The sequence below is a fragment of the Dysidea avara genome, chromosome 8 (genome assembly GCF_963678975.1).
Source record: "Dysidea avara chromosome 8, odDysAvar1.4, whole genome shotgun sequence".
NCBI lineage: Eukaryota > Metazoa > Porifera > Demospongiae > Dictyoceratida > Dysideidae > Dysidea > Dysidea avara.
This window is the reverse complement of record NC_089279.1, coordinates 18,009,491-18,021,184: the sequence shown is the minus strand read 5'-3', so window position 1 is coordinate 18,021,184 and position 11,694 is coordinate 18,009,491. Positions and strand designations below refer to the sequence as shown.

General features: G+C 37.4%; 2 protein-coding genes and 1 long non-coding RNA gene across 3 annotated transcripts; 2 read left to right on the top strand and 1 right to left on the bottom strand.

Annotated features, from left to right (window-relative positions):
• Positions 1–684: 684 nt before the first annotated feature.
• Positions 685–1,307, top strand: LOC136263301 (uncharacterized). Its single transcript, XR_010704545.1, has 2 exons — positions 685–993; positions 1,050–1,307. It is a non-coding gene; the product is annotated as an uncharacterized lncRNA (long non-coding RNA).
• LOC136263298 (uncharacterized) lies at positions 1,174–2,579 on the bottom strand. The gene is made up of 3 exons (XM_066057812.1): positions 2,361–2,579; positions 2,217–2,309; positions 1,174–2,165 (listed from the first exon to the last, which is right to left on the bottom strand). Exons 1-3 carry the CDS (start codon positions 2,494–2,496, stop codon positions 1,702–1,704), a joined length of 693 nt encoding a protein of 230 aa, XP_065913884.1. The 5' UTR covers positions 2,497–2,579; the 3' UTR covers positions 1,174–1,701.
• A 4,974-nt stretch (positions 2,580–7,553) lies between these two features.
• LOC136263295 (uncharacterized) lies at positions 7,554–11,047 on the top strand. The gene is made up of 4 exons (XM_066057807.1): positions 7,554–9,646; positions 10,047–10,110; positions 10,509–10,577; positions 10,632–11,047. The coding sequence occupies exons 1-4, from the start codon at positions 7,697–7,699 to the stop codon at positions 10,892–10,894; spliced, it is 2,346 nt and encodes a 781-aa protein (XP_065913879.1). The 5' UTR covers positions 7,554–7,696; the 3' UTR covers positions 10,895–11,047.
• Positions 11,048–11,694: the final 647 nt, after the last annotated feature.

Below are 11,694 nucleotides of genomic sequence, written 5' to 3'. Positions count from 1 at the left end.
ACAATGGAACTGACTATTTATAGAGAATACAATTATATTTATTTCTAAGATGTGTGGATGTGTGGACACATTACAACACATTACATGTACATACAAGACATGCTACATACCGTTTTAGCATTTCAAGTCACCACATTATACACGTACCAGTCAACAATGCTTCATAGTGCCCATCAGTAAACCCGAAGAAAAGTTACGAAAAATAAAAATTCACATAAGTACAATGAAACCTCATTAATATGGCAGGCTGTGGGACCAAAAAATTTGGCCTGAATAACAAGGTGGCCTTATTAACCCTTAAACGCGCAAAGGCCATTATAATGGCCCTATTATTTATTACACCGAAAACGCACGAAAGTTTATGCTTACTTTCGCGAAAATAATCGCGCATCTTTACAAGGCTGTATCTCTGAAAATCCTCGACGTATCAACTTGAAACTTGGTACACAGATGGTGGATACCCTGGGGTTTACCCATCGTGACTATCAATCGTTTATCATTAATGCTTCTCTATTTATCCGAAGTAATATGCGCATAACTTGGAAATAACCGTCATGGTAGGTGGCTCCGTTGGCGATTCGCCTCAATACTTGGTGTCGAGAAAGAGTTGTACCCTTGATACAAGGTGGTGAAATTCCATTGACATAGCTGCAACTCTCAGGTATTTATGAATTTTAGAAAAAACTTGTGGTATTCACACAATTGTGCAAAGTAACCGCACGTCTTTACACGACTGTATCTGTGAAAATCCTTGATGTATCAGCTTGTAACTTGGTACACAGACGGTGGATAACCTGGGGTTTATCCAATATTATTATTATGTTTTTATCAATAATACTTCTCCATTTATCCACAGCAATACGCGCATCATTTGGAAATAATCATCATGGTAGGCAGCTCCTCTGTCCATTCGCCTCAACACTTGGTGTTTAGAAAGGGTGGTACCCTTGATACAAGGTAGTGAAATTCCATTGACATAGCTACAACTCTCAGGTAGTTGTGAATTGAAAAAAAATTGTCGTATTCTCATAATTATTTTTACCCTGTAGGCATGTAACAAAGAACTCCAACACAATCACTGTGGCGTTTCAACGTGCTGCCAAGATGTATTCTGGTGACTGGTCAATCAAATACCAACAGCAATCAATTTTATCATGCACTGTTCATCAAACATAAAGTATTATTATTAGCATTAGAATTTGAAAAACTTTTCAAACATAAAATGTACATGAAATATATACACTAAAGAGCTGGGATCTTTACTCAGTAAAGGGTTTGCCTCATTTAGAAACCACCGATCCAAGTGATTTCAGAGAAAAAAAACACAATCGTAGAAAAACCTGAATTACAAACAGCTCTGTACATAACTAAACAGATACAGTAATACTGTCAACACATCTAAACTATATACGTACATCGGCTGAACCTGTAAAAAGTCTAAGACACAGTAAATAGCATACACCCCTTATTTATTTATAGTTTTCCTTGTTGTGGTATATCTTAAAACAATTTTCAAAGAACAAATGAACCATTCCACAATTTATGCAGCCATACTTAGTACGTTTTCTATGTGTCTTCCGGTCAGAACACACTGCACAGTCACCGTCAGTCCCAAGGTTCTCTATGAAATGGCGTTCCTCAAGCCTCGCAGGCGATTGAGGTGGAAGAGCCTGTGATTGACGTCCTCCATGCTGGCGTGAGCTATGTTGACATAAGTTTAGTAGCCAGTTGTTCCCTAAAGTTTTTGATGGTCCTACGATCATTCACAGGTGTGAAACAGCACTCTAGAGTATAAGCATTATCGATAGCCAAATCCCTACCCCTACCAGTACCTTTCCTCCTACCTCGACTAGGCACAAGATCCATTGGAGACACAGTTCCCCTACCCCTCCCTCTACCTCTCCCTCTATTTCTACCAGACAAAGGATCAGATGGAGATGGTGAGTAGTCCCTGCCTCTATCACTAGGTGAAAATGGGGCATGTGGAGAAGAAGAACGAGAACGTAGGGAAGAACTAACAGGAGAGCCATGGTAAGCCACAGGAGAACCACTACAGGGGTATTCAATTTCCAGGCTACCCATCCCACCATCACTCACTCCACTATGTAGCCCAGATGGTCCAGGATGGCTTGACTCATCATGACCTTCACAATAGCTCACATCAGCTATTAGAAGAAGCAGGACTCAAGTTATAAAACATGTGAAAAGCATTATACCTTCATAATCATCGTTTGTTTTTTCCCAGATGTCTTCTTCGTCGTTGCTGAACTCTTCCTCACGATCATTTTCTTCCACATCGCCATAATCATCTATAATGGCAGGCGAAGTGATAGGACCGATTCATCTGTCCGCCATTTTACCGTCTTGTTCCCTGGTAAGCCTATCAAGGACAAAAGAGTCTTCTCCATGGACAAAAGAGTCCTCTTCGTCCGAGTTGTTCCAGTCATCGTCGGTGTCGCTACAGAAAAGTTGATCAACAACAGTATTTTCATCCATATCTCGCTTATCTTTAATCACAGCACAAAGTTCTTGAGCTCGAATTAAAGCCCAGAAACGTGGCTTTCCGTTGCACTAAACCGTTTCACGATCACGTAATCCTAGCGCGCGCACCTCTGTGCCAAATATGGTGGGCCACTTAAATGGCCCTTGCGATTTCAGTGCAATATTTCGTAAGTTCGCATGCGCGTTTAAGGGTTAATGAGGTCATAAGTAATGCTTATCTATATTTGGGACTTACTAGAGGTGGCCACTAAGTGAGGTTTCACTGTACATATAGTTCACAATATTGTGAACAATATTAATGGTTAACAATATACACTGAAACCTGCAGGTCACTTCTTGTGGAAGATTGCTCTCTACACAAAATGACACATTCAGAGATTGTATTTAGATGGATGATACAGTAACGCATTGTGACTTCAATACTCGTGATGTGTCACTGCTAGGCAGCAACCATATACACGGCACTGCCACATCGCACTTGCTCGCACACACAATTTTGCTAAAGATTTTACAAATTGATAATTAAGGGGTGTGGCAACTAGCTGTTTCGCTCGCAAGACTGTGTGGCAGCTGTTTCCCTTCTGTACAAGTGGCCACCAAGACAGGTCCACTGTGGATGAAAGCCAGCCATTAGATATTTGGTATTTCATGTGTTGAAGACATTCCAGGGCTTCTGGTAGTCTCAAATCTCACCACAGTTTAACTCAGGCAGTGTTGTGGTCACCACTAAACTACCGGAATGCTGTGTTATGTTCATCTTATGCTTGGCTACTATATTGTAGAACTGAAATGGATACTCTGAAAAATATATCCTATGGATAATGACTTCATCACTTTCTTCATCAGGAGCTTATAAGGACCAATAGTGAAACTTTTTACACTTGGGGCTGACAGTAAACTACCTATGTCTGAAGCAGTACTTTTGGTGCTCTAACAGATTTGCTGCCAGCACTCACTGTCTCATACGCTGTCATACACTAAATCCATCTCTATAGCCAGTTAGAACAGCATGCTTCTTACCTTTTTTTAAGGCCGCATAATGCAGCCACCTCTTTAAAAGGCAAGGTTAGAAAATTTTGTCCCTACGGCCTGAATAATGACCAGTTTTCACTGTACTATTAGTGATTAGGCCACTCCAAGTCATACCTTAGTTTCTGGTCACTCCCTAGCCAACAAAAGGATGCGGGCGGGCGGATGATCAGGACTTCAGGACTATCATAGACTCTTACATATACACCAGTAATACTGTAATGTTATTAATTTTGCTCAATTTACCCATTTCATATTGAGTTTACAACCAAGCTTAACCAACATTCTTATAGCATAAGTAGTTAATTATGCTTCTGCAAAGTGCACCAGGAAAATTGTTGATGGCTAGCTACACTGCTGAGCACAGCAATGTGTAGCTAACACTAAGGAAAGGTCTGCTCATGTAACTACTTTTGCTTTACAAATGAAATGTTTCATTAGCTATGTCAGGAAATTATTATTTATTAGCTAGCTAATAATAATCCAAAACTATATTAACACATCAGAAACTCTTTCAAATGTGAAGTCTTAGCCACTATATATGCATGCGTTTCTAGCCTTCTATACAGTAAACCTTCAGTAAAGTAGCTGTCAAAGTTTTGAGTTGAGTTGTTGAGTGCTCCAGGCTAGTGTTTTTCAGTGATCATGTGGGAAAGCTAAGTTAATGTTTTAACTAAGGGATGCCATGCACTTGTTAATTTAGGACCATACTTGCAATTATTTAATCATGGAAAAGTTGAAGTTTGAGCTCACCAAATGTTACCGGATTTCTAGTCAGTATATCAGTGATCAGTGATAAGGAAGTCCAAGTTTAGATCCACTAGAAGAGTTACTAGACTAATCATTAGAGGACCACATCTGAATTGTTAGGAAAGTTTAAAGCTATGGTATATCTGATCATTAGGCTAGTGATCAATGCTACATGCATACTGTACTGAAGTTACTTACTGGCAACAGAAGCATTACTAATAGCTATATAGCTAATTATTATTATTATTATTGGGGGTACAGGTAAGGAGGCAAAGCCTGTAAAAACCTGATCTAAACAATCAAACTACTACAAAAATAACTATACAATATCATACTGGTAATCATAATAAAATCTATCTAGGTGTGTCTTAAACAAATCAGGGACAAGTCAAAAACGTTATAGTAGTATCTAGTATTAGAGTTAAGGGTAGTGTGACTGCTCTATTAGAATCTCTGACTGCTCTATTAGAGTATCTCGATCTTTTGCAGTGTTTAAAAATCACTGTCCTTGGTCACGTACACTTAAGCGCCTGTAATATTAATAATAGTCCTCATAAACTGGGGTTCCAGTTTTCCATGCGGGCGGGTGACCAGAAACTAAGATTTGACTTGGTGTGGCCTTAGTGATCACGGGGGATTATTTATTAAGATACTAAGATATACAAACGCTACAACCTCTAAATATAGCAGTAAATTTTTTACCCTGGTCCAATGTCTCGTAATAATCGTGACTTCGTGAGAGACTCTACTGTGACAAATACATGTTTATCATGATATGTGCTAATCGCCTTTTTACAATTAAGTTTTACAACACAAATACATGTATAGTTAAACTCACCAATTGCAACTAAATCCCTTCAACACGAAAAGACAAGTAATGAGACAACCTTGGAGACAACAGCCACACAAGCCTATTCTGGTGCGTTTATTTAGTAGTAATATAAATTTTAAAGGCGTTTATTTACAACAGGACATAATTACGCGCCCCTCTATTGTCTCTGTACATACTTGCCTTTTCTTTACTGTTCTCATTTCATTTCACAAGATCTCTTGGCAGGGGCGTAGCTTCTTCACTTGAATTAGTCAATGCTTGAAGTAAATCGAGATACTCTAATAGAACAGTCACATTACTACAAGTGCCATATTTTTATATTGTAAAGTCTGTAAGTAGCTAGTAATTTAAACTATACAATCCGATGCTAAGCAGAAGTTGTAATTATGCTAAATATTGATTGCTGTGTTACAGCTGTTTTGTGACTGCTCTAATAGAGTATCTTGATCGTTTCAATGCAGTACAAGATGAAAGGCAAAGTGTTGTTAAGGGTTTACTAGTTAAAATGGGTGTTAGTTGACTGCAGTTGCATGCCACTAACAGGGCTGTCCAGAGAAATTAGAGGGCCCAGGGAAAAGAGTTAAAGAGGGGCCCAGGGGCAAGGAAGGGTCTAGATCCTGACTGCTCTATTAGAGTATATCGATCTTTCTTTAAACAGGTATTCAAGTGGCCCCTTTCGGGCTGTGGTAGGGGGCAAAATACCCCAGTTACCCCCAATGTGGGCGGCCCTGGCCACTAAAATTACAGTTATATTTTAATATTCTGTCACTGTAATCTGGGGTTTCTGTCAAAACCATGGAAACTCACCTACTGTTATCAACAGTGCATTGCTTATTCTAACAAAAAGTATTGAAATCCCATCCAAAAACAGCTTATAGCTGTAAAAAAAGTGCGTGTCTAAGTAAAGCAGAGTTAACTGCGACAAAAAGTAATGATATCATAATGCGGCCATGTGCGAGGTGTGCAAGTTGTAAAATTAATATTAGCTAATCAGATAATACAATGTTATTGTTAAAGTGTTAATGAGAACTATGTGATGCTGCTAGTTTTTAAGTGTGTGAGCATCTTCATAAATGCCGCATAAATTTAATTCTCAATAAAGCAATGTGTATAGATTCTCTGATAGTAATAAATAGTTTGAGTTTGGCCGCCTTTCCTGTATACAGCAATGCTACGAACAAAGGAAAGGTGGCCAAACTCAAACTATTTATTACTATCAGAGAATCTATACACATTGCTTTATTGAGAATTAAATTTATGTGGCATTTATGAAGATGCTCACACACTTAAAAACTAGCAGCATCACATAGTTCTCATTAACACTTTAACAATAACATTGTATTATCTGATTAGCTAATATTAATTTTACAACTTGCACACCTCGCACATGGCCACATTATGATATTATTACTTTTTGTCACAGTTAACTCTGCTTTACTTGGACGCGCACTTTTTTTACAGCTATAAGCTGTTTTTGGATGGGTACTATATTACTTCAGCACTATATTACTGCATGCAGTGCACACCAGCCATAAAATTGTGTTGTCCATGTGCATGAACACGAAAAAATTTCGGAAACTAGAGGGCAAATAATTGTAAATTTAAACAAGTAGAATAGGGATCAAAGTTGTGATTCTGAAAAAAATGCATAAACAAGAAGTAACAGGGATGGTGATTCACAATACTGCTTAATACATCAATACAAGCCAAGCAGCTTGATTTGTGTACATTGAATTTAAGATTCCTATTTGGGCTTTTTATTTTAACAGTTGAAATAGGAATCTTAAATTCAATGTACACAAATCAAGCTGCTTGGCTTGTATTGATGTATTAAGCAGTATTGTGAATCACCATCCCTATAACTTCTTTTTTACGCAGTTTTTTTTTTTCAGAATCACAACTTCGATCCCTATTCTACTTGTTTAAATTTATAATTTTTTGCCCCCCTAGTATACATAAGGCAAAGCATGCTATAGCTAATATGTGCCATTTGGTAAAATCACCTGTACATGTGGAAAACTGCAAAGTGTATTTAATTGGGTTATTAAGTGGATAATGATGTAAGAACTATGACAAACAGCTTTAATATGGAAAACTCAATTGTGGGTTTATGCTGAGAGCAAAGAAGCTGAGGAAATTGAAAGATGGAGTTCTTAGTAATGTGCTAAGTACTCACTACAGTATCTGAAAGTCATAAATCATCTAGTACAGTATAGTACTGTTAGTAGGGTTGGGGTTTCTTGACCTAAAATATCACATAAACTTCATGACAGCTTGGAAAGGCCAGTACCCTTCCCACTCTCCCCAGAATTGTCTATGATACAGACATTCTACGGAAAAGACACATCTCTGATCCAATGAAGATTTTGACAAAATAATTTGTGCTCTAACTAAGTAAGCACAAAGCTTTCAAAAAATATGCTGGACTCTGGTTTAGTGTTCATTGTAGCCAGCCAATTATTGAATGTGTTTTGTGTCATGTTCAAACCCAGTCTTGATATTTGATGATTCTATTTGCTATATCTTTTCCTGTTTGTGTATGGTAGCTAATACATATTTATTTTAACAGTGAAACAAGAAATAATGGATAAAATTCAAGAAGCAAAATCTAGTGGTTTAACTTTAAGATTGTCATACACAACTATTAGTTTCACTGGTTCAGCTGGAGCTGGAAAAACAAACTTTCTTAACTTGCTTTATAAAAAGAAATTTGAGCCATATCACAATAGCACAGGAGTGGCAACATCAAAAAACATTATTAGTGTAAAACAAGCTGGTGTACTTGGATCAGGAAAGGAATCTCAGTGGATTGAGATGAACCATGACACAATGCTGGCGCAACTTAACAGTTATTTGTCATCCATTGAAAAGAAGCCTTCTTCATCTGAAACCCAAATAGGATTGCCATTATTTAAGTCAAAGCCAAATGTTGCAGTGGAAAATGATATTGCAGCATCTCTTACTTCTCGTGGTACACCATTACTAGGAAAAGTGTGGAACATGATCAACCTGTTGGACACTGGTGGTCAGCCGGAGTTTATCAGTCTTTTTCCAGCTATCAAGAGTTCAGTTGCTCTTACTTTCATTATCCTCAATATGAAAGGAGGAGCAAAGAGTCTGGATGAGCCAGTGTTGGTTGCTCATAGTGAGGATGGGAAGCAGTCATATGATCCTTATCGTTTGAGTATGACAAACTTAGATCTTGTTAAACTTCTTATGGCATCCTCGAAAGATTCCAGTGTTAAAATCAATCCCCCAATACTACCTAACAAAACTGAAGGTATTGAAGGAAACAACTCATATCGGTGTTATGTAGGTACACATGCAGACAAAGCAAGTAAAAAAGATATAGAAAGCATAGAAAAGAAATTAGAAATTGTTGCACATGAATTTAAGTGTGAGAAATTCTTATGGGAACATGAGAACAATTCCATATTGTTTCCAGTTGATAACACAACAGCAGGTAGTGACAAAGAAGATCCCATTGCTGAACTGATTCGTAGTTGCATACATGAACTAGTAGAAAAACGAGATATCTATGATGTGCCTATTACATGGTTTATATTATTGCTACAAATACAAAAAAATACCCTTGAACAAAATCTCAAGTTTGTTTTATACGAAAGTGTAATTAAAATCTCCCAACAAGGAGGTCTTAGTAAAAATGAAAGAGAAATACAAAGTGCATTGTTGTTCTTCCACATGATGGGAATCCTACTCTACTATCATGATGTTCCTGGAATGTCCCAGTATGTGATCACTGACCACCAGTGGTTGTTTGATAAACTGACTAGTATTGTTAAGATCACATTCAAAAGAGCTGGTTTTGATAAAAAAGCCATTGAAGAATTTAAACATGAAGGTATACTACAAAAGTCATTAATCCATCAAATAAAACTAAGTACAGATATCCCACCTGAATATTTTTTTCAGTTGTTAACCTGTTTAAAAATAGTTGCTCCACTCACTGAAGATAGTTACTTTATGCCATGTGTGTTACCAAGCTACACTTCTGGTTATAACATTCTTGAGGATTATGGTAGTCTTCAGTACAGTGAACTGTTGGTTCAGTTTTCACAGTGTCCTCTACCACAAGGATTCTTCTGCTGCTTTATTGTGGAGATTTTTCAAAACTTACCAAAGAATTGGGAACTGCCACTACACTCTACAAAGAAAATACGTCACACTTACAGTAACCTGATAACTTTTCACACTACAGACACAGGCCATGCTGTTTGTCTGTTTGACAAAGTGGGATACATTGAAGTTCAAATAAGGCATGAAGACACCTCATCAGCTATTCATTATGAAGTACAAACAATACTTATTAAAGCACTAAACAAAGCATGTGATCATCTTCAACTACAAAATGAACAGCTTTTGTTGGGATTTTATTGTCAATGTGGTAGAGTTGATGAGAAGCACTTGGCTATGTTGCCAAAACAGTTTGATAGTACAATCAAGTTTATAAAATGTGACGACAAAAAATCTAAATTGACAGTAGAACAAACTGTCTGGTTAACACAATCACAGGTAATTGTTTATATGTGATGTGTTGGTCTCCATAGCAAATCATTTGAGCTGACCCTATTTTCGTATGTTATACTATACTGCAGTCTTTTGTACTTATTGTATATACATGAAACCCCAGTTGTCCAAATATGAGCAGTATTTTTATTTATATTATAGACTGATGGTAGATGTTCCATTAGAGCAATGAAAAGTCTAAGAGTATGCATAGGACTTTATCAATTGTCACTACAGCTTCATAGACTAATTAATTATCAGGTGTTTGGATAGTTGATGTTCCACTGTACTAACTTCCTTATATTACATGATCTTAGCTGCATACAATTAGTAACTAATAAACAGTGTGCATTAATTGTAGTTATAAATTTTAACACTGGAACTTTTTATTGCTGTATATATATAGATTGATTTAAATGCATCTTCACTACCCAAGAGCAACCCGAACCAAGACACAAGAGCCAAATCAAGTTAGTTGGTAATAAATGCTGGAATGTGGTGTGAGTACAGTTAGGCAAATAACTATATCTTTAATGAATCCTTGCTTATATGCACATGTAATTGTTGCAGTAGTGTTTTGCAAGATTATAAACACTTCTATTTTAGAAGCTATATATACAAATCAGGTATTTTACTAGATCACTAGCTGTCAGTTAAAAATATAAGTGTGTACTCATTAGCCTCATTGGCTAATGTGATAATTTGTAGAGGCAAAAAAAAACTGTTTGGTCACTTTGGTGTTTACAGACTTTTGCTTCCGTTTGAACACTTGCGTACTGAGTGAACCACATGACACGCGCATTATCACTATATGCAAGTGTTCAAATGGAAGCAAAAGAGTCTGTATTATGTGTTTGGCGTAATGTAGCCATTGCTGGTGGAGGAAGCAACAGCACTGATGTCTGTGCTAAACATAAAAACAGTAGATTTATGTCAAGTGAGTCATTATTTACTATGTAAATATTAATATAATTGTTGTTATGACATGTAGAGCCAAACAATGTGACTCTGACCACACAGCTCAGTACAGTTTCTGACTGGAAGAAGTTGTGTGTTTTCCTACTGGATGATGTTGACGGTGACATTGTTCCTCGAATTGAGCAGTCAAACTTTTATATTGTGGAGAAATGTCGAGATGCAATGATCAGAGAATTCATAAAGAGTGGTGATGTAACCTGGGAGAAGGTACTTGAATCACTGAAGCTTGCTGGCTATAGAAATCTGGCCATTGACATTGAGAAACAATTGACATAGAATGATAATGTGTGCTGACTAGCAAACATTTTCTTTAAGTACATATATTAGTTAGGTTTTGAATGCTTTCACTTTTACAAGATATTAGCTACTTTTTCATAAACTGTGATATAAGTATGTGTAGCTAGTTTGAATATAGCTATAGATTAACAATTCAATGCATATGCTAATATGTGACTGAATTTGACAAAACCCGGCTTCGACGCACAAAACTTCGTTAGGAGATATGGCGATTTTAAGTAATCATTGTGTAATAACTTCCCAGTGCCTACAGCTGTGCAAACAAAATTTGCACCAAGTATGCATCTATTTACTAGCTATCACTGAGTGGGTGTATACATTTCTGATACCCAAAATTAGCCCTGTTTTGGGCAGCTTTTCTCGAGTGGGTAATAACATCACAGGTGATAGTAATAGGGTGGGAGGGTGGGGGTGGATGGTGGTCTTAATATACGGGTATAAAATGGAGTAAGAAGACGATTGGAATCCAGAGGCCAAGTTTGGGCTCTCCATGGCCCTCAAATCACTCCAAATTGACCGAGAACACTATTGGTGAGCTCTCTGTGAAGTCCCAGCTCACTACACACCATTATCACAAAGCCATGGCCATTCAATGGCGCCAATCTCCCACTCGTGGCTTTGACAGGGTCGGAAGAAAGCTGCCACAGAAACCAGACTTGCCAGTCCTGAAGGAAGTACAGTGTGGAATGTGATAGTGTATTAGGCCAGCAATCCATTTCTGGTAAAAACGTAAGTTTGATTTTGTGTGCGTGGAAGCCTTGTTATGTGAAATCCGGTCA

Excerpts from the sequence above, each read along its gene's own strand:
- LOC136263298 (XM_066057812.1), bottom strand. The coding sequence starts at position 2,496 with ATGGATGAAAATACTGTTGTTGATCAACTTTTCTGTAGCGACACCGAC. Across the intron at positions 2,310-2,360 it reads GCTTACCAGGGAACAAGACG|ATGATTATGGCGATGTGGAA; the intron begins GTAAAATGGCGG and ends CTGCCATTATAG. Across the intron at positions 2,166-2,216 it reads AACAAACGATGATTATGAAG|CTGATGTGAGCTATTGTGAA; the intron begins GTATAATGCTTT and ends TTCTTCTAATAG.
- LOC136263295 (XM_066057807.1), top strand. The coding sequence starts at position 7,697 with ATGGATAAAATTCAAGAAGCAAAATCTAGTGGTTTAACTTTAAGATTG. Across the intron at positions 10,111-10,508 it reads AGACACAAGAGCCAAATCAA|CCATTGCTGGTGGAGGAAGC; the intron begins GTTAGTTGGTAA and ends GGCGTAATGTAG. Across the intron at positions 10,578-10,631 it reads AAACAGTAGATTTATGTCAA|AGCCAAACAATGTGACTCTG; the intron begins GTGAGTCATTAT and ends TATGACATGTAG.